Below are 27677 nucleotides of genomic sequence, written 5' to 3' on the forward strand. Positions count from 1 at the left end.
AAAAGACCACACACTCTATCATTCCATCATGTGAAATGTCCAGAGTAAGCAACTCTGTAGAGACAGAAAGTAGATTAGTTGATGCTTAGGGCTGGGGCAGCCAGGGCATGATGGGGCGTGGCAGCCAGTGGGTGTGGGGTTTCTTTCTGGGGTGATGAAATGCTCTAGACCTGATTGTAGTGATGGTAGCACAACTCTATGAAGTGAAGTGAAGTTGCTCAGTCATGTCCAACTCTTTGCAACCCTGTGGACTGTAACCTACCAGGCTCCTCCCTCCATGGGATTCTCCAGGCAAGAGTACTGGAGTGGGTTGCCATTTCCTTCTCCAGGGGATCTTCCCCACCCAGGGATCGAACCTGGGTCTCCAGCATTGCAGGCAGACGCTTTAACCTCTGAGCCACCAGGGAAGCCCTCTCTAATATATGAATACACTAACAAAAACAAAATGAACTGTACATTTTAAACAGGTCATATGGCTCACAAATTATACCTTCATAAAACTGCTATAAAAAAGAGAAAAGACTGATGCATACAATTATGTAACAGTTAATTTTCCTATTTAATCAGAAGACACCTACACAAGATTTTTTTAAAAATTCACAAACTTGGAAATGCCATTTCCTACACTTGTAACTGAAAAAGCACTGGTATTCAGTATACAAAAATCCAGTCATCCCAATTCTAGGCACGTGCTTCAGAGAAACTCTGATATACGCAAACCAGAGGGCATGCACAGAGCTGTTGTAGCAACCCTGTTCTTAGTAGAAATCACATTCATTTATTGCTGGGAGAAGGACATGCGCATGATGATTTGCTGGCTGAAGAATATTGTAGAGAAGTGAAATGAACCACAGCTATGCTGGGGCTATGGCTACAATGTAGCTGAGCCTTAGAAACTTGATGTTAAGTGAAAAAAAAAGAAAGTCCCAGAACACCACACACATACAGTATATCATTTTTTGTTGCTGTTATTGTTTAGTCGCTCAGTAGTGTCCTGTGAACTCATGGACTGCAGCATGCCTGGCTTTCCTGTCCGTCACCATCTCACAGAAATTACTCAAATTCATGTCCATTGTGTCACTGATGCCATCCAACCATCTCATCCTCTGTCTCCCCTTTCTCCTCCTGCCTTCAATCTTTCCCAGCATCAGCATCTTTTCCAATGAGTCAGCTCTTCACATCAGCTGGCCTAAAGTACTGGAGCTTCAGCTTTTACAGAACTTCACTTTCACAGAGCTCAAAAGTCAAACTAAGCAAGGTACAGTCTAAGCATACCTACACCTGTGACACACGTACTGTTTGGACTGTGGTTACCCTGTGGGGCTGGAGAGGTGTGGGCAGGGTGGGGTTAAATTAATTAAACAAGGAGGCCATTAGGCTGAGGTGACTCTACTGCCTTAGCAGCCCAGGTAAGCAAACCAAACCCAAGCCTGTAAATGCTTCAAGGTTAAGAAATCAAAACCTAAGGGCAGCCAATCAGGATTAGCTAACTAAGCTTTCCCAAATAAGGCAGCCGCCGAAGCAACAGCCAATCAGATCACTTCCTCACTTTATTTCTGCTTCTCCTTTATAAAAGTCTCGCTCCTGTGTTCACACGGCACTAATATCCACTTCCCCTTTGGTGCTGCCTGATTCAAATCGATTTTTGCTCACATAAATTCTTAAAATTTTTAATATGCCTTGGTTTACCTTTTAACAGTGGAAAGATGAAAAAGGAATACGTAAGTAATGTTGATAATCGTCTACTTTCTGGGCTGGGTGGTGGTGTCAATAGTTCTATTTTTATGCTTTTTAATAATGAACATATATGTTGTGGGAAATATTTTATATGCACTGAATAACATGTTTCAAAGGTAACAAAGAAGTGAGTGTGCAGTCAGCTCTGGTTCTGCCGCATCTGAACTGTATGCATCACTGAACCTCTCTGTGCTGTGTCCTCATCCGTCACATGGGAGCCGGAGGGGCATCCGTTGTGAGGAGGCGGCTGTAAGGAGTCACGGAGGTAAAGCACTTAGAGTAGGTTCTGGCCCGGTAAGAGTTAACCACTCTTATAATTGTCACCATCACCCTTATAATCACCATCATCATCCTCTTCCTCACATCCTCCTCCTCCTCTCATTCCCCTTACCGTCACTATCACCATCATCCTCTCCATCCTCCCCATCACCATTCTCATCATTCTTACCATCGTCCACATCCTCATCCTACCATTATCCTCACCATCACCCTCCACATGCTCCTCCTCCTCCTCTCCATCAACATCAACCTAACCATCATCCTCATCCTTCTCCCCATCCTGTCTTCATCCTCCTCACTATTTTCCTTCATAAGGTAGAAGTGATCCCCAGTGCCCAGTCCTCCAGTATCACTTCCACACCTCTCAGACAACCTCGCACATTCCACTGGTTAGTTATTGATGCAGGTGTCTTGTTGGCTAGAGACCAAGTCCTGAGACCAGTTTGCCTCCATGGTCCCCTCTGAGTTCCCACAGAAGGTAGGTCAGAGCCCCCTTTGTTTCAGGCACCATCCTCTCATTTAGTATCTCAATGATCCCTAGCTACTGTTTTGTGATGCTCTGAAATTGCTGGCACACTGTCCTATTCCCTGGCAGAATGAAAACCCTCCAGTATCAGCAGGGGAGCTTTCAGACCACTGCTTAAAGCAATCTGGTCCTTTGATAGCTCAGCCCTCACAGCCCAAGGTGGACGGTGATCCCAGGATGCCACAAACACCCAGTGTTCCGTGGCTCCTCCAGAATCAGTATGGAACCCACCCAGGCAAGATGTAGCTGAGGGGCCACAGCAGGTAATGGTAAATGGGGGTGGGCCCTGGGCTGGAGGGTCAGTGTCCACAAGAGAGGCCTGTGCAGAGCATCTGTCAGTCCAGCGAGCCCACGAACGGCTGCACTGATAATGTCTGCCCTCTCAGTCACACAGGAAGAAGTCCATGCTACGATGTTCACAACAGCCAGATGAGAATGCTGTTTGGAAAGTGATGATTACAACCACACTTTACAGATCGGTGTGTGACCTGAGACCCAGAGATATCGACCGCTGACCAACTGCAGACAAAGTGTTGGGATTAGAACAATCCTGCAGCCTGTTTTGGCCACTGGCTCTGATGGCAAGAGCTACCAGATCAAAATAGATCAAAATTGATCAACATTTCAATAAAGTGGAAAACAGGTGTAGTGGGGAGGAGCAGCAGAAGAGAAAACCACCCACCTCGTGTCTCCTGTCCCAGAGCCCCAGTCTGACTCTTGTTCTCTGAATCAGGAGAGTCTGGGTTCTGTGCAGGCCCTGCTGAGTGATGCCCAGACTGAGAATGGCTTGAGAAAAGGATAAAATTCAGCACTTCCAGGCACACCGTTCTCCATGGGGATGAAAGTGGACCTGTTGGTTATAGTCAACAGGCAAATGGGCATCACAGAGCCGTGCCAAGTCACAGAGCCACTCCACGCCCCAACTGCCGTGTCCAGGCAACAAACTATTCCTTCGTGAGCTTGTCCACTGGCTCCCAGGTGCCCACACTGGCTAATTGACAGTAAGTTTTACTGAATCTAAACTCTTCTTTCATCCTCCAAAGAGGATCATTAACCAATTAGTTCCAAGCAGGAGTGTCCTCTTTAGCATCATGATGGTGGACAAGAGTCTAGCAGGGGGATGGCTGAGGAGGGCGAATACCACGTGGGCTGGCTGGAGTGGCCACTGACCAGGTGTCTCCCTGGGAACTGGTGGGCAGGCTCTGTGGCCCGGATGTCCGGGCTACCCAATGGCTCATCAGCTCTTTCTTGGTCTGGCTTTTTTCTACCTTTCCCATCCTAAACTTTTCACATCAGCTCATCTTTTCCCCTCAAAAAAGACAAAAGGTAAAAGGAGCAGTATGTCTGAAATCTTCTCCATGACACCTTTGGCTAGCTTTGAAGCCCTACAGACGGTGTTCTCCTACTCTGACTCCAGGGCCTAACACTGAAAGGACATGCCACTTCCCTCTCTTCTGGTATTAACAGACATCAAGGTGGTGATGATAAGATTATCAGCATTAACACGCATCCATGTTCACTTCAGACCTGACATTTTCCAAGCATCTGACTGTCGGGGGTACCAGTAACTCTGCTTTCCAGCAGAAAATGCAGAGAGAGCTTAAGTTACTGGCACTAAAGAGAAACACCTCCTTCAAATCTTCATTTGTCAGATTTTTATCTTAGAAGGTGGTTCTGTTGCTTTCCATTTTGAGCGTGTATTTTTTAACTCCTTATTCATTCATAAACTCATTCATTTAAAAGCATTTGTTTGATTCCAGCTTTTCTATTAATAATATGAGGGGCTCATTATTTTGTTTCATGACATACAAACATTAATGTGCTATGTCAGGAATAAAAAATCCCTTGTTTTACATGCAGGAGGTCGGGCACTATCCTAGCTGCTGGGCCAAAGCAGGAAAATCACGGCTGTCTACATATTTTATCACAGTTGATACATTTTATTTTGCTAAGCCCTCTTAAAGCACATTAAGTATTTAATTAGTTTTATTTCTCTTTACAACGATGGCATTTTATTTATTTGTCGCTTAATGTAATTAGTGTAATCTTTGTTTTCCTCTTGAGTCGGCTAACACTTTCCCCTTTTCATTATGAAATGTTTTCTGTTTCCTTCCAAGTTCTCTCCTCATTTTAATTCACTCTCCCCATACAGTGTGCCCTAGGACAATTTTATTTCAGAAAACCGTCACCTCTTCCTGTCGACACTGTCTTCTCATTTTACTATTGTTCCCTATTTTCACTTAACGTCCTTTCATGGCTATTCTGTGTTATGTGTTCCAAGTTTTATAACCCTCCGGCCTTCATTTTAATAGAATTAGGAGAATCTATAAATAAGATCAGCTTCTTAGAATAATGCTTTCATTCTTCTCTGCTCTCCCTACCCCCGCTTCTCACACATGCCCTAAATTACTTACCAGCAGACCGGGAGCTTCCTCCCTAGGCAGAGGCTCTGGGAGAAGCCTGACGTTGGTGGTCTCTGGCGCATCTGGTCTAGGGCAGCCCCTCACTAAGGAGGGGCACGGCCCCAGCATAGGGCAGCCCCCACCAGAACACCACTAGTCTGGTTCAATCCAACACTGCCTGGGTCCACAAGAGCTTCCACCAATGGCACCAATGGTTACTCCATTCTCACAGCTACTACTGCTGATGACAACAAACTTTCCCATTCAGAACGATTTCAATGGCTGTTCGTATTAACATCAAATGTTCATTGTTACCTGAAGGTCACACTACATCTTTGAGATCAATGTATCATTTTGCCTTCTTTTCCAGAAAGCTTTTTAGCAATTGCTGATTGTTTTCAAATTGCAGGTGATTAAAAAAATAATAACTTCTATGATTTAAAAAAGGGGGCTAAAAAGTCTGTACGATAATTCAAATCCTGTAATATAGAAGCACCGCAGAACAGGCCTGAGAAGATAAGCAGCAGGCCAGCAACCCAGACCCGCACCACGGTGCCAGGCTGTCTGTGGAAGGCTTATCTCCCCTCTGCAGGAAGGCCCTCAGACGGCAGGCCTCCGCACAGCGCTGTGCCCTGGGTGCTTCTCTCCTGGCCGAATCTCTCTGTCCCTGGGCTCAGAGAGCCACAGTAATCCTGCCAGATGTGAGCATGACCCTAGAGCTCACCTTACCAAAGCGTCCGTCCCCCAAGCACAGATTCCACGGGATTTCTCTGATGACCTCTTTGCCCCACTAAACCACTAGGCTTCTCCTCCTTATCTCTGAACACAAACTGACGAGCCTATCAGGACAGTAGGGGATTTCTCCTGAATCTGCCCTATGCCCACCACACCCCTAAGAGTCTTTTCCTCCCCAACATTTACTGTGGAAATTTACAAACATACAGAAAGCTGAAAGAACTGCAAACACCCACACACCCACCACTCTGACTGCCCCACTGACATAATCACTGAAGTGACTCACGTTTCTGTGTATCCAGGCCTCTGTCTATCTGTCAATCGCTCTTACTTCTGGTGCATCCAAAGTAAAATACAGTAAGAGTACACTTCCCCTAAACATCTCAACATCCACACCATCAGGAGAGTTCAGCGTTTGCTCACAGATTTTTCTCCTCTGAAGTAAAATTTACATACGGTGAGATAAATAAATTTGTTTAGTTTTGATAAATGTTTGCACCTGTATGACCCCAAATCCCCTTCATGACAGAGAATGTCGCCATCAGCACAGAATACCTCCCCATGCCCCTCTCCAGGCAGTCCACATGTTACTTGCTATTCCACTCCCACAGGTGGGTTTTGCCTGTTCTAGAAATGAACTCTGCTTATTTAAGTTATATGCACAGTACATCATGTGAAATGTTGGGCTAGATGAAGCCCAGGCTGGAATCAAGATTGCCAGGAAAAATATCAACAACTTCAGATATATAGATGACACCACCCTTATGGCAGAAAGTGAAGAGGAACTAAAGAGCCTCTTGATGAAAGTGAAAGAGGAGAGTGAAAAACCTGGCTTAAAACTAAACATTCAAAGAACTATGATCATAGCATCCAGTCCCATCACTTCATGGCAAATAGATGGGAAAACAATGGAAACAGTGACAAACTTGATTTTTAAATCACTGCAGACGGTGATTGCAGCCATGAAATGAAAAGGCGATTGCTCTTTGGAAGAAAAACTATGACAAACCTAGACAGTGTATGACAAAGCAAAGACATCACTTGCCAGCAAAGGTCCGTACAGTCAAAGCTATGTTTTTTCCAGTAGTCACGTATGGATGTGAGAGTTGGACTACAAAGAAAGCCAAGAGCTGAAAAATTGATGCTTTTGAACTGCAGTGCTAAAGAAGACTCTTGAGAGTCCCTTGGACGGCAAGGAGATCAAACCAGTCAAACCTAAAGGAAATAATCCCTGAATATTCACTGGAAGGACTGATGTTCAAGCTGAATCTCCAATACTTTGGCCACCTGATGCAGAGCCAACTCAGTGGAAAAGATCCTGATGCTGGGAAAGATTGAGGGTAGGAGGAGAAGAGGATGACAGAGGATGAGATGGTTGGATGGCATCACTGACTCAATGGACATGAGTTTGAGCAAACTCCGGGAGATGGTGAAGGACAGGAAAGCCTGGCATGCTGCAGTCCACGGGCTCACATACAGTTGGACACAACTGAGTGGCTGAACAACAAGAAATGAAATCAGATGACTCTTTGGTGTAAGCCTTCTCTTACATTCTGCAGAGTCTGTGGGGCCCACCCTGCTGTTACATACCAACTGTCTTCTCTTTACTGCTGAGGACAGATGCCCACTGTAGGAACGTGACACATTGTTTATCCATTCTACTGGTGGACCGTAGTAGACACTCAAAGAATTGGGATAAACAAGCTGAACAACCCAGGGAACTCCATAATCCTCTAGGGGAGAAAACAGAAGTGCTCCCCCACTCCTGATTTCTGAGAAACCAGCTAGGGGTCAGGCAGCTGGTGACTTGCTCTGACAGACAGCTACACATACTAGTCTGGTTCCCTCAGCAAAGCTCCACGATCTGCCAGGGAAACCACGGCACCAGCTCCTGCTGGCCACAGGAAGGCTGGTCACAGCAGCCAATATGTCATCTTCTGTTATGAAGATTTCTGTTAGGATACAGAAATCAAACTGAGCTCAATGTTCACAAACCTCCCCCAGAAGACCTGGGAAGAAAGGTGCATCATTTAGAAGGGACTGGGCAGTTCTGGTGAGATGGCTATTCCCTGGGGCCTGCGTGCACTGTCTGTAACAATCTTTGAGCATCTCTTCCAAGCCCAGGGTGCATGCAGGAATGCAGCCCTGTCTGGAGACTTGGAGCCTAACTCACACATCCCAACCACACGGTTCAAGTGAAACACAGACACAGACAGGAGGGAAGCAGTGGCAAACACACAAACAACTTCCTCGGCTTTGCCAGGAGAAAAGAACTCTCATTGCGCAGGGGCAACCCCAGGAGGAGGCTGAGCGACTGCCTGGCCCCAAGACAAGCCCAGGCTGGCACAGCCATCAGCTCAGACCATGCTCAAAGACTATTAGTGATGAACTTCAGGAAAGGAACCAATTGCTAGAAAGTAAAACCAACTTTCAGGCTTCTCAGGTGGTGTCAGCAGTAAAGAATCCACCTGCCGATGCAGGAGGAGAAGGCAATGGCACCCCACTCCAGTACTCTTGCCTGGGAAATCCCATGGACGGAGGAGCCTGGTGGGCTACAGTCCATGGGGTCGCGAAGAGTCGGACATGACTGAGCAACTTCACTTTCACTTTTCACTTTCATGCACTGGGGAAGGACATGGCAACCCACTCCAGTATTCTTGCCTGGAGAATCCCAGGGATGGGAGCCTGGTGGGCTGCTGTCTATGGGGTCATACAGAGTCGGACATGATTGACATGATTTAGCAGCAGCAGCCAATGCAGGAGACGGAAATGACACGGGTTCAATCCCTGCATCAGGAAGATCCCCTGGAGAAGGAAATAGCAACCCAGTCCAGTATTCCTGCCTGGAGAATCCCATGGACAGAGGAGCCTGGCAGGCTACAGGCCATGGAGTCACAAAGAGTCAGACACGACTGAAGTGACAGCTGGTTTTAAAACCAGTTGGCTTGAAGACAGGCGTTTCTACGGAATAATTGAAATTCTGACATGAGAAGAAAACACCAACACATGCAAGACCCTTTGAGAGTAAAAGTAAAGGTGGGAAGTGGAAAGATGCTCCTGGTTAGGTTTTGGAAATGCACTTCCTTGGCTGGAACAAGAGTGACACAGCTTGTCATCATGCAAGGTGGTTAGTCCTGGGCCTGGAAAAGAGTCTCAGAGATGAACTTCTAGGGGCAGCGAACCCATTCTACCTCTGAAATCCTTTGGATTTCAGGTCTATTTGGTGTGAAAAGGAACAATTTGGTTTTCTGATCTTCCTGGTGTGTCCATGTATCAGAGGAAGGTAGAAAACCACATTCCTTGAAAAAGAAAACTAAAAACAAAACAAACAAACAAAAAAACCTAGAAAGTAGCAGAGAGATCATGTTGTGTAAGGACATGAAACTCCAGGAAAAGAGCGTTCATTCCCATAAATGGGCTTCTGCCTCTCGTGCTTAAATGCAGGGTGTGAGGCTCTGGGATGGGAAAGTTGTGGCACAGAAACTTGCTTAAGCCATGGAAGCAAGTCCTGCTGCTGGCCTGTGGCTGACAGCATCACATTCCTGCAAGAGAGAAACTAGGAGACGTGCATAAGACTGTGAACAAACTCAGGCATGAATGGCTACTTTGAGGGCAGGACAGAAGTAAGGTTTCTTTCCTTTTTATAGAAATTAGGCTTAACCAAGAAGAACCCAAGGAGGGATTCTTATATAAACTTGCTTATGTTTAGGAAAACAACCAAAGACCAAGTTGTGTGTTAGACGAAGTGCCAAGTGGCCAGAAACGGACTTAGTTTCCCATTGTGAACTCTGTCCTCAGTCGGACAGACCGAAAGAAACTCTAACTGGGGCAAGGAGGCACAGATCCAGGTACATGGGGTCTGACAGGGCTGCAGGCATGCGAAAGGACACGTGGACAGTTATCAATGGCACCAAGGCAGTGTCCCAGGGGCGATGCCAGCCCAATGCACCTTCCCACCCAGTCCCCTGCACAGTGTCAGGCTTCACACTAGCACCCGACAAATGCCTGCTGTACCTCTGGTGACACCACACCCAGGACGTCCCTTACTCCTCAAGTTATGCTCCCCTTCCCGCCAGGCTCCCCTGGTTATCCCCCTCTCCTCGCCCAGCCCTGCACCCCTCCTGACAGCACACCTCTCAGGGCTCAGCCAGTGGGAGGCGCCAGGAGGGTGCCGCGTCCTCGCTGCCTTGGCGCCCACAAGGCTCTGTTGACCCTGCTCCCCCTCCCTCCATCCCCTCATCCCAGCATGGGCAGAGGCTCCCACGCTGCTGGCCCACAGCCCTAGTGGTTCTCCTTACCCTGCACACACGCCTGGAAGCAGCCCCACCGTGACCATGCCTCTGTCCGAGCCAGCCAGCTGGGTTCTCCCCCATGGGATGCAGGATGACACTCCCCCTCAGGCCAGCCTGCTCCCTGCTTCTCCCTGCTTTGCTTTTGACAACCATGGACCTTCAAGGTCTGGCTCCAAAGCCACTAGTCACAAAGCCACCCCTGATCCTCCCAGGGAAAACCAGCCCCACTCTCCTGTCATCCTAAAGCAGGCGGGTCCCACCTGTGTGTTCCTTGTACTATTCCTCTGGCAATGGTTACTTAGTTCTCTTCTGTTGTCGACAGGGACCCTGCCTTGTTCACTCAGTCACATGAGTGACAAGCCCAAAGCCCTGCAAACAATGGCAACTGTGCATTTTACCTCCAAAAACAAGCAGCCAACACACCCTCTGAACAACATTCAGAGAAAAGTGACAAAGGAGAATCTATTTACAGACAAAAGATTCAAAACCACAAGAGAGTGACGGCACCTACAGATCATCAGGAGAAAAGAAAAATAAACCACTGGAAAAATGGGCAAAGAATATAAACAAATCCTTCAGAGAGGAATTGAAATGATTGATAAGTTTATGAAGAAGCATTTAATTTTAACAGTAATCAGGAAAAAAAAAAAGCATATTAAACAACCATGAGAGCTGATTTTTACCTGTGAGAATAGTACTGACAATCTCCCCCAGAGGACCACTGAGGGCCTGGTCTCCCACCTACTTTCTAGGGGTGGGCAGTGTCACCCGGCCCCACCTGCCTGGACCACCCCTTACTCCCTCCTCCCAGCCCTGCCCCGCTTCACCCCCACCCCACGGACTCAGCTTTGCCTCAGCAGCTCCCTGGCCTCTGGAGCCAGACCACCTCAGCTCAGATTTTGGCTCTGGTATGGGCAAGCGCTGCAATCACAGACAAGTTACTTAACCTTCCTGTGCCTCAGCTTCCTCTCTGTAAACAGGGGATAATGACAATACCTACTTGCAGGGTTCTTAAGAAGATTGAATGAGTCAGTTCAGGGAAAGCACATAATAAGGCTCAAGAGGTATCTGTGATTATTACAGTAAGTCCCCAACATATAGACGAGTTCCACTCTAAGAGGACCATCATTAAGTCCAATTTGTTCCTGAGTCCAACAAAGTAAGCCCAGGTGCCCAACTAACACGCTTGGCTATATAGTAGTGCACTGTAATAGGTTTGTAATACTTTTCATACAAATATCAGATAACAAACACAAAAGTAGAGAAAACAATTTTAATCTTACAGTACCTTGAAAGTACAGTAGTACCAGCAGTATCACCACTGCGTTAACACTTGCTTCTGGACATCCTGGGCTTGAAATAAAGACGCTGCACTGCTGTCCTCTGTACAGGACTGTACACTCAAGTACACAAGAGCACAACCACGTGTAGAGGAGGCATGCACGTGACAGCATACACCAGACGCACGAACTAAGTCACGTAAGTGGACGTGTGAATGCACATTCACATCTTTGAAAAAAACAACTTGAAGGTTTGTATGTAGGGGACTTACATATTCACTACTCGTATTTGTTTTTGCTATTATGTAGCCTACAGAAATTCTCATACAGAGAAGAGGAACAAGAATGATCACTGCAATGTTGTTTATGATACAGGAAAAAAAAAACCTGGAGAAAAATAAAATAACATGAATGAACAAGGCAATGCCGTAACCAAATATGTGGCTTCAATACAACAGCTTAAAACTACTTCAAAAGAGGGAGGTAGACCTCTACGTACTTCAGTAGAGAGCTTTCCAAAATGTACTGCTGGGTACATCTGGCATGGCCCATTCACCCTCCGTGAAAACAGGACACACGGACAGTAACATGTGGGCGGGTGGTGTTGGGGGAGGAGTCAGTTGAGAATGGGATGAGGAGAGGCAGGGGATCTGGGGTCCTTCTCCTCATCTATCTTTCACTGTTTGAATTCTCTTTGAAGGGAGGATATTTACACAGCATACCAGTAGCTTTATCAAATAAGGAAAAAGTGCTTCATAGAATCCTTGTGAGCTAGACTGACACATGCCATCAAGTATGGGACCCTGTGCAAGGTGGGTGATGCAGGATGGGGCTGGGGTGTAACCAGCATGGGAACCAGGTGGAAGAGGCTTGGCAGCAGGTGCGGGGGAAGAGAGGGCGGGGAACCTGTGCATCACCCCACCCAGTGCTGGCATTCTCCATCAGCAGCAATATGACCTCACAAAGAATCCTCTGACCTAAATGTCAGGCAAGATTAGGTAAGGAACCACCAGGGCACTGAACATTTATTAAAAATTTCACCACAAAACAGTTACAGACCCAGGAGGTATAGCTGCAACAACTGTGCAACACCATCGGCCTAGAACTGTCTGTACATGTGTGTGTACACCCATATACCCAGATATACAAACGAACATGCATGCACAGATGGACATACCCACACAGTCTAAAAAGCTTAATGATAAGAGGGCACAGCCCAAAATGTTAACAGTGTTTATCTGGGACAGGCGTAGAATTATCAATGATCTTTTCTCAGAGTTTTTTGCTCTTTTCCATATTTTCCAACTTTTCTACATACTGTATTCTTTGGTATTGCACAAAGAAAATCAAGTAACCATACAGTTTCATGTCCAGGCCAGGCCACTCTGGGTGCCACCCTGGGTCACAAAGGCCCCTCTCTGCGGTTCTGGTTTCTGGCTAGGTGTCTGCTGGACAGTTCTCTACTCTCATCCAAGGTGGAAAACACGGGGGCTTCAATGGGCCATGGGAGGCGTCCAAGGGAAGCTCCCTGCCCTGAGACTCTCAGACTCTAGAGGTCAGGAGTGCTATGGGCCACCTTCATTCCTGCACATGAATGTGGGCCTAGTCACTTCAGTTATGTCCGACTCTCTGTGACCCCATGGACTGTAGCCCACCAGGCTCCTCCACCTATGGGATTCTCCAGGCAAGAATCCTGGAGTGGGTTGCCATGTCCTCCTCCTGGGGATCTTCCCGACACAGGGATTGAGCCCATGTCTCTTGGTCTAACCTGCACTGGCAGATTATTTACCGCTAGCACTCCTAAGCCTCTGAAGGGAGGCCCTAGCCCAGGGAGCTGGTAAGAAGGGAGGGTCTGAACGTGCAGCTCAGCCCTGCCCCTCATTGGGAGGGTGCCAGCATCTTCTGGACATGAGGCACTGCTATATCTCAGTCTTTCCTTTGCCTGGACTGCACCCTCTGCCTCACCAGTTAGGAAACCCCAACTGCAGCCCCATGGCCACCTGCTCTCTGCACCCTTTCCCAAAGTGGATGCTGGAATGAAAGCTGCCTCCATGGAAAGCCTTGCTCTAAGGGGCCTGAGCCTCAATGAGTTACTCAACTGCTCCGTGCCTAAGCTTGCTCATCTGTGTAACAGGGTTAATAGGGCTCAGGGGTGATGATCAGAGCAGTGCCTGGTGAACAAGAAGGGCAGCTCAAAGCCAACTGGTGGCAGTCGTGACAGAGGTCCTGGGACCCAGTGGCCAAGTGACCCAGTCCCCCGGTGCTTCTGGAGGTGGTGTGGGAGTGGACAGCGGGCCTGGGGCCAGACCACAAGAGGCTGCGGGGTGGCAGGGAGACAGGCTCCCTATCAGGCCAGGGCCCTGGAACTTGAAGACCAGAGCACTGCCCCACGAGGCAGCAGACAGGGCAGGAAACAGCACTTCAGTTAGTCCTGAAGAGGGGCAGGCTCTCCAGGTGGGCTCCACGGGAACGGGTGCCCAGGTTAAAGCAGCAGCCCCAAAACAGCAGATGCAGAGAAACAAAAGGCATGTGGCACACTTCCAGCTCAGTGAAGGTCTGGACCAGCTGGGGTGTCTGGCAACTGTGAGGGCTCTGGGTGGGGATGGAGAGGCAGGGGGCAGGGGGGACAGCTCACTCCCAAGGGCCACACAGTTAGGCTCCGCTACAGAAGAGCCTCTGTGATTTCAAGGCAGGGAACGAACAGCTTGGGGTGGGGAACGGCGCAGGGAGGCAGAAACCCAGGCGCAGAGAGGAGGCTGCAGGCACGACCAGGAGGCAGAGAGGAGTCGCAGACGGGCACCAGGGAGGAAGGGGAACCCAGTGATGCCCTGGTTTCCGACTTGGAGGATTATGATGGGTGAGTGGAAGAACAGCCTCTTCTCTGGACCAGGGGACCTTAGGCCCTTATCTGACGAGAGGGCTCCCCAACCCTGCCCCTTGCTCCCTCCTGCCCCAACTGTCCACCTTGGGGCATCTGACAAGGATCACAGGGTGGGCCAGGTCCTTTCACAGGCAATGATGGTTCTGGTGTAATGAATACAGGAGGTCATCTCTGAGAACCAGAGCACAAACAAAATGGGAAGCACCCAACCACGACACTGGACACGGTTTATTCACCCCTGTGGCAGACAGGCCCTTTCTCCCATTGAGCAGACCAACAAGGAAGACGGCGCCAGGGGCAGGAAGTCATGAGGCTCCAGGGAGGTCAGGAAGCTGAAGCCCACAGCCCCTCTCTGGCCAGGTTGTGCCCCATAGTGGCCAGGACTGTCCAGCCCTGCAGAGTGTGTCTGGTTTGGGCCCAAGCGGCCAAGGCAGAGACAATGAGCCTGTTTCTTCTTCTCCACGGTCCCACCGTCTTGACACTGAGGGCATTGATGGGCCGGTTACCATGGGAACTCAAGCTGCAGATCCGGTCCCATCCCATGAGTACAAGGCTCCCTCCCGAGAGTTGATGGCTGCTCATCCCATTCTGTGCGGTGCTGGACAGGGCCTCATGCCTGCCGCCAGGTCTGCAACACTCCACAAGCAGAGACACTGGACCGCACAGAGACCAGGACTCGGCAGGATGACGGGACCCTATAGGGTGGTGCGGGGCCGGGGTATATAGCCGACCAGACTGGGGGGCAGCTACAGCATCACAGGGCAGCTCCTCCCCCCGTACCATGGAGCTGGGAAGGGCCCGCCGAGAGATTCCCAGAAGCAGGGATCCAGATAAGCGGTGGAGGGGAGATGGTTCTGTCCAGATGCTGAGAGGAGCCTGATTGTGCTCAGTCACAATGCCTGCACCCTGCCCCCCACGAGAGGCTCTTCCAGGGGCGCCTTCCCCTTGACTCTGAGGGCCCAGCACCCAGGGGAGCACTTAACAAACACAGTCTGAATCAATGTGGGCATGTCTGCCAGGCACAGGTTGCCCTGGGCCGACGGCTCTGCACCAGAGAGACAGCTCCATCGGACCTCATCTCCAGGAGCAGCCAGACCATGGGTGTGAACTGAGGTGCCCACGAAGCACAGAGCCCAGTGGCCGGCAGACAGCACTGCAGAGGCCTGGGAGCCCAGGGGCATGGCTGCAGAGCAGCAGCCAGCCAGGAAGGACAAGGCACTGACCAGGAGGGCTGTAGGAGAGAGCCTTTCTCGCTTGACAGAACAGCACCAAGGATGCCACGAGGAAGCAAGTGCAGAGTGAGGGGTCTGGCCAGAGCAGAAGGCAGTAGAAGGGGCAGGAGGGTCTACATGCCCTGGACGGGGAGAAGTGGGGGAACAGGAGGCCAAAGACAGAAGCGTAGTTACAGACAGCATAGGAGGCATGGGAGCAAGAAGGTGGCGGCACCCTCCAGGCCTCCAGCTCTGGGTGAACCGGGACCCACGGGGAGGGGGAGGAGGGCCCATCTAGGGGAAAGCCTCAGACTATGAAGGACTGTGTGCGGCCCCTGGGGAGGGATGGGTTTTTCCCTCCACCATGGAGACTCAGGAGTAAGCCTCAGTGTGAAGCAGAAGGAGCCAGCAAAGACCATGCAGCATGGATCACACCAGCGCCGGCACTGTATGCACACTCGAGGCTGGTGGGTCCACACGGGCCCATGTGTCAGCGGCAGCACCCAGCTGAAAGGCTCCTCGCCCAATGGCTTACCCGAGTCTGAGATGCAGGGTGACGGCCCTCTGCCAGGCGAGTGAGCAGGCAGGACAGTCAGAAGGGAGGGCTTTGGGCCCTGGCCTGCTGGTTTGTAATGTGTAGCAAGTCACACTTAACTGGACCGAGGTCTCCTCATGGTGAACAGGCCCAGCAGCACCTGCAGGTCAGTACCAGGCTCCATGGTGACAGCAGTCCCAGGGAACCACCGGCCAAGCCCAAGCACACACCAGGGTCTCCAGTCAGTGCCAAGGCCGTGCTGCAGTCCCAGCTTGAAAGGACATGGACAACTCGTGATCGTGAAGGCCTCCATGGGCAGGGTGCTGGCTGGAGAGAGGGGCACCAGTGCCAGAGGTGCCAGAAAAGACCAGAGGAACTGCTTTCTAGAGGCCAGATCTGTGCAGGAGCCCAGAGATCCTGAGGAGCCTGGAGTGTTCCCCAAAGTGTAGACAGTCCTGTGTAGTTCAAGACCAGGGAGGGGTCCAGACGACCCACAGGCTCTTCCGCTCCACCAGGACCAACACCCTTGGCCTCTGCTTGGAGAAGTTTAAAACAACTTCCCCAATGGGCCATAGAGCTGGCTAGCCCCCTGGCCAGGTTCTCAGTCCTCGGACCCTGGCCTTGGGGGCTCTCCCAGCGCCATGCATTGCAACTCAAGCTTTTCTCACCTCCCCCGACTGTAGCCCCAGTGACTCACCATATTGCCCATCAAATAAAGCCCTGTCCACTTCAATCCATTACCATCTGAATGAAGAGGGCAGACAGGAACATGTAATACTTACTGCATGACTTTCGCAGTCCCAGTTCTGTCTATTCCCACCCCCCAACCGCGCCCCCCGCCCCAGCTCACACCAGAAAATTGCCCTTGCTGTTCACAGACCATCCAGGAATATGGCTCCCAGTTGAGAACATAAAAGCAAGATAGCCTCCAGGTGAAAACCAGTACCTAGTGACTGCTGTTCTGGGCTCCCCTCGTCCCTCCCAAGTCCCCAACACTCACTGGAACAAGTTCCGGCCCATCACTTCTAACACCTGGCTAAAGCTTCAGCTTGCTCCTGGTTGTAAGAACAAGCTGTGTGCAGCAAGACAATTTTCCTCTGTTGACAAGTGAATGACAAAGGCCCACCTGAAATTCTGGGCCAGGTACACTCAGCTCAGTAGCTATTTTAAGTAAAACTATTTAAGGAAAGTTCAAAACCATTTATGGCTCTTAGATCTTTCAGGGCCCTGGCAGCCAGCCTGCTGTTTTATGCTCAGAATCAGAACCAACAAATTAGCTCAATACTCCAGGCAAAGCAGAAATGCAAGGGCAAGCACGGCGCCTCAGTGCCACCCTTAAGATAAACATCACTTCTAAGAGCTGCCGACGCCGTGCTGCTGTATCCAGTGGGGGCCAATGGCTTGCTGCCATACTTCTCATGTGAATGAACAACCTGTCTTTTCTCTGAGTGAGCAACGTCAGAGGTGATGATGTAGGCTGGGCTGAGGCTCTCTCTGCTGAGAGCTGACCTGACGGAGAAAGATGACTGGCAGAGGGGTGCATGGGCTCCAGATACAGCTCCGTCCCAAGAACCTTGTGACTGCAGCCAGGACTTCTGTTTCTCCAGGTCACCGCTTCCTACACAAGTGGACCAACCCAGCCTGGACTTTAGTCTAGGTAGGGCATTCTCACCTGAGCCCACGGGTGACCAGCCTGAGACTTTAGGCAGGGCCTTCTCACCTGGGCCCAAGGGTGGCCCAAGAACAGTCATACATGGGTATGATGTACATTTTTCTCCCCCTCCTTTAACACTGCACGTGTATATCTGTGTGTGCATGTATGTAGGTGTATGTGGATACATGTATATGCATATGAATGTGCATGTGTATATCCATGTACATATGCATGTCTGTATGCAAGTGGGTGTATATAATATGTTCTGACACACAAAAAAGTGCAAAATGCTTAAACATAATTTTGTATATAACTTACATATATTACACACATATATATATGCCTGGCCTTTCCAGGTGGCTCAGTGGTAAAGAATCTGCCTGCCACTGCAGGAGAGGCAGGTCCAATCCCTGGGTCAGGAAGATCCCTTGGAGAAGGGAATGGCAACCCAAATCCAGCATTCTTGCTTGGAGAATCCCATGGACTGAGGAGCCTGACGGGCTATAGTCCAAGGAGTCATAAGAGTCGGACATGACTCAGCAACTAAACAACAACAAATACCTATATGCTCCTAAAGTAGATTAGGAATTAGAACATTGCAGATTAAGTTTGAAATTCTACTAACTAGAATTTGATGTGGATCCTTCCAGCCCAAGCTTCTATACTTTCACTACCTGTGTAAGCGTTCCTAAGTTCTACAAAATGGCTTAGTGTTTTTTAAAAATTTACATAAATACTATTACACTGTGCATCTGCAACCTGCCGTTTTCACTCAACATTAATTCTGGGATGTATTTATGTAGATACACACCTAGTTCCCTCTTTTCTAAGTACTGTTGAGTACCCTGTGGTGTGACAACTTTTCTCCTCCATTCTTCTCCTGGTGGTATTTAGGTGGTGTCTCCCTTCATCTAGAGATGACCCCGTGGACACTCCTGTACACGTCTCCTGGGGCAGCAGTGAGGGTCTCCCAGGCTGAAGCCAGGATGCGGACATGCTGACATAACCGACCTCCTATCGCTCTCCAAGCAGCTGTACCCACTGCCAATTCCTGGCTCCTCCGCAGCCCAGGCAGCCCTTGATGCTAACACCATCTCGGTCTGCCAACCCCACAGGCGTGAAGTGGGACGGCCACCTTAAGGCCCATCAGTTCCCGGGGAGGCTGGGCACTTTTTCTTACCTGGGTTTCCCTTTCATTCAATTTCCTATTCATATATACTTCCCCACTTGTCTACCTGGCGCTTATCCTTTTTCTTATTCATTTACGTATGTTAGTTGCTCAGTCGTGTCCAACTCTTTGCAACCCCATGGACTGTAGCCCACCGGGCTCCTCTGTCCATGGGATCCTCCAGCAAGAATACTGGACTGGGTTGCTATTTCCCTCTCCATTATTCATTTATAGCCTTTTAAATAATCTACACATGAATCTGTTATGTTATAAAATACTGTTATATGTTATAAATACTTCCTACTCTCTTATTTGCTTTTTTAATGTTGCTGCTGCTGCTAAGTCACCTCAGTCGTGTCCGACTCTGTGTGACCCCATAGACGGCAGCCCACCAGGCTGCGCCGTCCCTGGGATTCTCCAGGCAAGAACACTGGAGTGGGTTGCCATTTCCTTCTCCAGTGCATGAAAGTGAAAAGTGAAAGTGAAGTCGCTTAGTCGTGTCCGACTCTTAGCAGCCCCATGGACTGCAGCCTACCAGGCTCCTCCGTCCATGGGATTTTCCAGGCAAGAGTACTGGAGTGGGGTGCCATTGCCTTCATGACACCTTTGTTATATAGAACATTTAATGGATCAATCTCTTCCCTTCTCTATTTGATCTTCTTGTGTCTTGTTTAAGAAATCCTTTCCTTTCTCAACTCTCCTACACTGTTGGTTAGAATGAAAATAGGTGTAGCCACTATGGAGCAAAGTATGGAGAGTGTTCAAAAAACTAAAAACAGAACTACCATATGACCCTGCAATTCCACTCCTGAGCATATATCTGAACAAAACTATAATTCAAAAATATACATGCAGCCCTATGTTCATGGCAGCACTATTCACAATAGCCAAGTCATGGAAGCAAACTAAATGTCCATCAACAACTGAATAAAGAAAATGTGGCACATATATACAATAGAGAAGGAAATGGCACCCCACTCCAAACTTCTTACCTGAGAAATCCCATGGACAGAGGAGCTTGGCACACTACTGTCCACAGGGTCGCAAAGAGTTGGATATGACTTAGCGGTGAAATAGCATACAATGGAATACTGCTCAGCCACAAAAAAGAATGAAGTGGCAATCTAAAATATGACACAAATCAACTTATCTATGAAATAAAACAGACTCACAGACACAGAGAACAGACTTGGGGTTACCAAGGGGAGGCATGGTGGGGGAAGGATGGACTGGGAGTTTGGGGTTAGCAGATGCCAATTGTTATCTATAGGATGGATAAACAACAAGGTCCTACTATATAGCACAAGGAACTACATTCAGTATCCTGCGAATGAAGAACATAAAAAACAATATTTATGTATGTACAACTGAATCACTCTGAAATTGACCCAATATGTAATTCAACTATACTTCAGTAAAATAAGTTATAAACAGAAATCCTCTCCTTTGCTGATGTGATGAAGGTCTTCCCCAATGATACACACTCAGGCTCTCATCCTATCTGGAGTTCCCATACAGAGTGGGGGTGAGGGTCTGCTGCCCTTCCCTGTGGAGACCTGGCTCTCTCAGCACCATGTCCTGGACTGCCCAGCCCTCCCATCCACAAGAACCTCTTTGGCTCACACACAAGCTCCCACATATGCCTGGGCTGGAGTCAATGTCACCGACGGACACAACCATCGCCAGGCCATGGCAGAACTGCCATGACCACTGAAACTCATGGTGACAGACACTGTCCTCCCCATCTTCCTTCTCGGAGTCATCTATGGTATTTGTGTGATTTCATATTCAATATAAAAATCTACATGCACTAAAACTAGCTTATACTGAATTTACACATTAGTTGAGGGGACCTGTGACAGTCACCTCTCCCATCATGAATGTAATCTCTCTCTCCATCATTCTTGCCTTCTTTTTCCCAACACTTTTTTCTACAATGTTTTATAATCCTCTTCACGGGAGTCTGACACGTCTCTAGGATTGATTCCTAAGTATCTAACAGCTCTTATGCTGTCCTCGCAGCTGTGGCCATCGTCAGGGGTCTCTTGTCAATCAAGCCCCCACCTCTCTCTCCTTAGTTCTAATAGTTGGCCTCTGGGTTCTCTTGGATTATCCATATGGTTAATTTTGTCCTCTGTCAAGACTGACATTTGGCTCTTCCCAATCTTTATTTTTTTGGAAATTGTGTTGCATTATCTGGGATTCCCATTATAATATAATGAGTTGAGGGGCAAAAAGAAACATGTTTGTCCTGTTCCCAATGATGTATATTTTTAAATGGAGAGGATCCAGAGACTCTCTCAGACTCTGAAAGGGATCCATGATTCAAGACAGGTGAATAACCACTGGTATCATTTGACCTGCACCACACAAGATAAATGGGATCAGGTCCATGGTTGTATGAAGGTAAAGTCAGGGCTTGAGTGCAGCAAAGACCAGGATGAAGAGTCAGGGCAGGCACCAGGCACAACACCAGCTGCCCACTAAGGGTCTAGGGAAGGTCACTCACAGAAAAACTGGGAGCCAGGAATGTGGAAGGAGACAAAGCATAGTACAACCATCAGAAGTGACACACTCTGCCGTGTGGGCACAAAGCGCTCCCAGCCCTCGCTTCACCATGGCTCACTCACCCATAAATCAAAGCTAATAATATATACATCTTATTTATGAGTCACAAATTCTCCTGGCTGAAGAAGGCAAATAAGGTTTTTAAAGAGTTCTTATTGAGTAGGTAGAGGCCGGACTGCTCCGGGCCTTTTCCACATTAGCAGTGCACTTGGGGGAGGTGGGGAGGAAAGCTGCACTGGGAATACAGGGTAACAGGCCCTCCTTGAGAAATCACACACGTGTACACAAACACACACACACTCACCTCCAAGACAGCTCTTATGCCCTGGGTGTGTGACGGCCTCCTGTATCAGTCCCAGCAGCATCCCATTCCCAGGCTGAGTGCCAGGCTGTGTGCAGCCCACCTCGGCTGCTCTGGACACTCCCCAGGAGATCCGGGAGGAAGGGTGCACACCCCAACGAAACCTCTCCCACAGGCAAAGCAAAGACAGCAGGCTTCACAGCACAAGCCCCTCAGTAGTGGGATGCAAGTTGTTTGAAGATGGGGTGTGGTCAGGGGGCTGGCGGTTCTGATGCCTGAGGGCAGGAGTGGTAAGGGGCCTCACCAGGCCTCTACTGCAATGTCCCGGAGCTCCCTGCTCTACTTCAGTTCCCCTCTGTTCACTTAATTATAAAAGCCTGGAACCCAGGCACTTTGTAATTTACTGTGCCATTAAAGAGTCACTTTTAGTTGAAGACAAACTGCCGGGCCACCTGGGCGGAGCAATGAACTGTGGCAGAAGCCGGGCCTGAGCCAACAGGGGAAGCAGGCGCCAGAAGAGCACCAAGAAGTACTTCCTTCATCTGGACCGTGGACCAGGAGATTTAGGAACCTCAGATTTAGGAACTGAAGCCAGTGCTGCCCAAAGGCAAATCTTAAATCACAGGATGTTTGCAGAGACCTGAGTGTTCAATATACAACAAAAAGACACACCAAGGACATGATGGGTTATTTCAGACACTCTCTGACCCACGCGGTGTGAAGTACAGTTCAGACAGCAGGATCTACGTTTCCAGAAGGCCGCACAACTCACGTTAGCAGCGTTCGCACCGGACTTAGGATGCAAAGAAATGTCACTCACATCAGAGCCACACCAGAGGTGGCCCACTTCTGCCACGGATAATGATGAAACTAAATTTAACGCTGGCTGGTGGCAGGGTCTCAGTTATGAGCAGGCGCGTCCCTGTCACTCCACTTGATCCTCTAAGTGTTTGTTGGAGGTTTGCTCAACGCACAGAGAGGTCCCCCGGTGGGCCCCCACCCGCCATAGATCAGGATCAACCCGCCGGGCTGGGTTGGCACAGGAAAAGGGAGCCTGCCTCTGAGGTCCTATGGAGCTACCCCACCCGCGGTCCTGCCCCAGGCTTGTCCCCTCTTGCTCGCTGACAGCACTCCTCCGAACCAGGCGCGGGAGTGGTCAGGCCCCGGCAGGTGCTCTGCGGCCCGAAACACTGGACCGTCCCGTCCCAAACATCGCGCACCTAAGTACACAAGGTCAACGTCCCGACACGCGGGCGGATGGAAAAGAAGGAAGAGACCAGCCTAAGGTTACACGACCGGTCCGCAGAGAACTGCTATCAGACCCGCCGACCAGAGGCCCAGAGACGAAGCCAATTCCCCCCACCCCTGCCGGGGGCCTGGAGGGGATTAAAGGCTGGACCCTCGCCTCTGGCTGCGGGGTCCAGGCCGCCCGGAAAGCCCCCTTGACTCCGGCCGCCCTCCCTCCGAGAGACTCGGACGCCGAGGGAGAGCACCTCAGTCCCCACCTGCGCGCGTACAGGGTCCGGAGCCCCGCGCCGCCCGTCTAGTTGGAGGGCCGGCGCCGATAGGCCGGGTCGGCGGCGGGAGGACCTGAGGAACACGGGAGGACGGCGCTCTCACGGGCTCCCCACCCGCGCGGCTGGGCAGGTGTCCGCGTCTGGGTGCTGCCCCGTTGGCCGCCGAGGACCCCGCGCCGCGCTCCGGGAGATTCCTCACAGGGCGCCCCCTCGCGCCGCGCCCGCCGGCGACAGCCAAAGTTTTGGGCGCGCGGGGCCATCCGCACTCACCTGGCCCAAGTTGAGGTAGCCGTGCGCCGCGGCCACGCGGTCCGCCACGGCCGGGCCGCCCAGCACTTGCACCGCCCAGTGGTTGGTGTAGACGGGGCGCGGCGGCGGCGGCGCGGAGCAGGCGGCGGGCAGCGCGAGTAGCAGCAGCCAGCGCCAAGGGCGCGGCGCGAGCGGCCGGAGCCCGGGCCCGCCGGCGGCCCTCGAGTCGGGGCCCGCGTCCCCGGCGCGGGCGGGGGCGCGGGGCGGCGGCCGGGGCCCGGGCGCGGGCGGCGCGCGCGGAGGCATGGCAGTGGCAGGCTCGCGCGGCGCCGGAGCGGCGAGTGCGCCGGGGGGTGGGGTGCCGCCTTTTAAAGCCGCTCCGCGCCGGGGAAGCGCCGCCGCCGCCGCCGCTGCGGGCGGGAGCGAGGGGAGGAGGCGGCGGCCGCCGCGCGTTCCCGCCCGCGCGGCCCGGCAGTGCCCTGGCCCGCGCTCGGTGACCGGCACCCGTCCCTCGCGCGCCCCGAGCAAAGAGCTCCCCCCCTCACCCCGTAACTTCCCGCAGACTAAGGGGGCGCTCGGGACACGCGTTCCCCCAGCGGCCGGAAGGGCCAGGGCATCTCAGGTGAGTCCCACTCCCAGCCTGGTTGCCCGCATCTCCCTCCCGTCGGGGTGCCTGGGGGCCTCCGTCATTTGCCTAACAGTGTTTGACCTCCTGCGCGCAAAGCCTTACTCGTCCCCGCGTGAGAGCGCGGCTCGCCTGAATATTGGGCGAAGAAACCACAAGGAAAGACGGGTCGGCCCCGCTGAAAACCAGGCCTGACAGTGGGACACAGCAAGGGGGCCAGAGACGTTTGGCTTTGGGAAGAACCTCGGGGACAGCCTTCCTGAGGGAGGACGGCGCTGTGGGTCCCCAACTGTCCATTTCCCAGCAGCGCGACCGTGGGCAAACTGCCACCCCTTTATCTGTGAGTGCAGTGACAACAGTCATCTCCCCGGTGGCGCTGTTCAGAGGATGACAGGAGCGCTGGCAATGCACCAGCTTTTGTTGAGTGTTTGTATGAGCTCTGGCCTGCCTCGCAGTAGGAGATCACTAGTTGTGCAGACTTAAACGCCACCCGACCCCCACCGCCCGACCCTGGGACCAGTCAGGGAGACAGTCAGTGGGGTCTTCCTGGCTCTGCTGCCTCCAGCAACCTAGAGTCCAGTAGAGACACACTTGGTGCACCTGGAGAGCTCCAGGAGTGTCACACATGGGACAGGTGACTGGCCAGGGTCTCTTCTGCCATTCCTCCCAAGGGCTGTTGGTCCCAACTGGCAACACGTGGGAAGCAAGGCTTCACCCTGATTAACACTGGCAGCAAAGCAGAAACTAGGCCAGGAAGGCCTTTAAGTGGGAAGAGGACCAGTGACCTGACCATCTGCCTCTGGATGGCTGTAGAGAGCTCAGGGTGTGCTTCTGTGGCTTGGCACGTAGAAGGCAGGTGATGAGGGGCAGGAGCCAGTGGGGACAGAGCAGGACCCAAGGATGATGGCCTCCCTGGGGCCTCTCCAGCCTCCCTCTCAGGAGCCCTTTGGTTTCGTAACCCACATGATTCACCCTTTATGCAGGCATGAGTCACCCCAGTGGAGGTGGGAGCATGGGAGGCCCAACAGGGACCAGCCGAACTCCTGCACACACAATCTCCTGCCAGAGGCCCCTTATGGAACTGGAATTGATTCCCCACACCTTCTCCTCTTCTCTACACTAAATGCAGTCTGTCCTCCCTTTTCTCCCCTGCCAAGCGGGCTCAGCTCCCTGGGCCTGCCCCACCAGGCAGAATGCAGACCCCTCCTTCCCCACCTGCAGACAGCCTCGCCCTGCCCACCCATGAGGCAGGAGGCCTGAAGGCAGGTGGGATTGCCCTATGGGAGATCATACTGCCCAATGGGGCACAGGCAAAGCCAGAACCTGCAGCCCACCTCCTCCCAATGCCACCCTGGCTGCCCACAGAGGAGGGTCACTGTCACTTACCAGCAATATTTACCTGTCCCCTTCTGGCCCCTGTTGTCCAGACTGTCCCCAGGCCCTGGCCTGAACCCTGTGTTGTTCTCCTTCAAGTCTGTGACCCTCAGGGTGGACCTAAAAGCTGTCAAACAGAGTGAAGTAAGTCAGAAAGAGAAAAACAAATATCATATGTTAATACATATATGTGGAATCTAGAAAATAATACCGGTGAACCTATTTCCAGAGCAGAAATAGAGACACGGGTAGAGAACCAATGTATGGATACCAAGGGGGGACAGGAGGCAGTGGGATGAACTGGAAGATAAGAATTGACATATACAATCCTCCATATATAAAATAGGTAACTAATGAGAAGCTACTGTTCAGCACAGGGGAAAAAAAGGCACCATCTGTTTGCAGGACATTATTAAGTTAACCTTTAAAATGCATTCCAATATACATTGGGTGCAGACAAATACTATTTGATTCCATTTATATGAAGTATTTAGAATAGTCAATTTCATAGAGGCAGAAAGTACACTGGTAGATGCCAGGGATCGGGGGTTGTGGGGGTGTGGGTGTGGGGAGGGGGAGGGGGAATTAGTGTTTAATGGGGACAGAGTTTCAGTTCAGGAAGGTGGAAAATTTGGGAGATTGATGATGGTGAGAGTTGCACAACTATGTGTATGTCATTAGTACCACTGAGTTCATTCACCATATATATGGTTAAAACAGTATGTTTTATATTATGTGATTTACCACAGTAAAAAAGAAAACATGAAAAAAAAAAAGTGTGACTCTCTTCACGCTAAGGCTACACTGTACAAAATCTAAGTTATTATGAGGCAGCTCATGCCTCCCAAGAGTGCACCCCATGACAGCAGTGATTTTGACAGACAAAGATAAGGGTTTTTCCATAACAATTTAGTAGATTAAGGGATTCAGCCCACTGAGCTGAGAGTAGACTAAAATGCATCTGAATTTTTATTTGGAGGGATCCGAATTTATTAACATCTGCTCATTTGGGGCTAAACTTCCCATTTATTGTGGATGTGCCCGGACAATATCTTGGCTTCAATGTGGTAAGCAGACCAGCTTCCCAAAATGAACATCCCAAATCATAGTGCCTCCTGTGGCTTCCTGTTGATTTCATGGTGACAGGACGGCTCAATAACAGAAGTCTAGCCCTCTGCTCTGTAATGGGACCTGGAATGCAACTTGGCTCATCCTCCTGCAGGAAGGGGGTTTCCCACTCACTCTAGCTTCAGCTCTCCAGACTGCCCTTGGGGGTCGCACAGCTCTGCAGGGAGGGGGAGGTCAACAGACCTACAGGTGGATAGGACATGGACCAGAAAGGTGACTGGAACCAGGACATTTTTCAGAAGTTGTTTTTTTTTTTTTTATTAATTACTTTTTGACTGCACCATGCAGCATGTGGGTGTCTTAGTTCCCCCATCAGGGACTGAACACGCACCCCTTGCAGTGGCACTGGGATAACCAGTGGTGGACTACCAGGGAAGTCCCTTCAGAAGTTTTAGCAAATGCTAATATGACAACGTGATATTTATGCCAGCATCTTCTCAAATCAAACCAGAGACGGCAGCATTGCTGGTGGATATTACTTTACACAAAGGCTGACCCCTTGACCCAAGTGCAGGCTTATACAGCTGGGGCCACGAGATGCCCAGTACTGCCCAGACCACTGAACAGAAGACGACTTCACATAGCTACTGGGGTGTGCTGGAGCAGAATTTGATCCAGAAACTGCCTCCATTTAGGCAACAGGCACTTGATTGAAAAATTGCATTTCTGGACATGTGCTCCATTTGGCAGGTCAGGATGGCCCCCAGAGTGTCTGATGTGAGGGAAGAGCAAGCCCTCAGCAGACCTTCGCCCCTGCTCTGTGCAGCTCCAGGCAGAGTTTCTTCAGTACCCTCTGCCAGAAATGGCAGTGGTGATGCTGTCTCCACGCAAGAGCCGCAAGGCCAGTCAAAGCTGAAGCAGGCCAAGTCCCTCACCCAATCTGGCACCAAGTTTGCACTGAACAAATGGTGACCACTGCTGCCGGGCACCAGGAGCCTCCAGGGGGGCATGGAAATGTCCTATCCTCCACCAGGCCTCGTTGCACACTTCCTTGCATTTTAACGTCCCGGAAATCTCACAGATGGTGTTTTGTGATCACCACTGGCCTGGACTGAAATTGAGATCTTCCTAAGTAGGTTTCTGTTTGCTCCCACCAGTGATCTGGGGCACAGCTCCTGAAACCCCTTGGGGACCACGTGGGTGGTGTGGCCCCAGTTGAGAACCGGCTGGCCGTTCAAAGGGTCGGGATTCCTCCCTGACTCCACAATGGCCAGG

At 50.7% G+C, this 27677-nt stretch overlaps 1 protein-coding gene and 1 long non-coding RNA gene across 7 annotated transcripts in view; one reads left to right on the forward strand and one right to left on the reverse strand.

Annotated features, from left to right (window-relative positions):
• The window catches only part of PCSK6 (proprotein convertase subtilisin/kexin type 6), a 169813-nt gene extending 146026 nt beyond the window's left edge, over positions 1-23787 (reverse strand). Inside the window, exon 1 of one of the 6 annotated variants that reach the window (XM_086364084.1) lies at positions 23357-23787. In XM_086364084.1, the coding sequence (XP_086220210.1) occupies positions 23357-23641 (285 nt within the window). In that variant the 5' untranslated portion in view covers positions 23642-23787. Of the gene's footprint in view, positions 1-23074; positions 23271-23356 lie in introns of those variants that run through there. The other 5 variants (XM_086364082.1, XM_086364083.1, XM_086364081.1 and 2 more) reach the window with 5 other exon arrangements.
• Positions 1573-3190, forward strand: LOC147349494 (uncharacterized). Its single transcript, XR_015149868.1, has 3 exons — positions 1573-1721; positions 1854-2002; positions 2929-3190. It is a non-coding gene; the product is annotated as an uncharacterized LOC147349494 (long non-coding RNA).
• Positions 23788-27677: the final 3890 nt, after the last annotated feature.

The sequence above is a fragment of the Bos grunniens genome, chromosome 21, assembly GCF_055505025.1.
Source record: "Bos grunniens cultivar Pamir isolate PY7600 chromosome 21, Bosgru_T2T1.0, whole genome shotgun sequence".
In the NCBI taxonomy this organism is placed as follows: domain Eukaryota; kingdom Metazoa; phylum Chordata; class Mammalia; order Artiodactyla; family Bovidae; genus Bos; species Bos grunniens.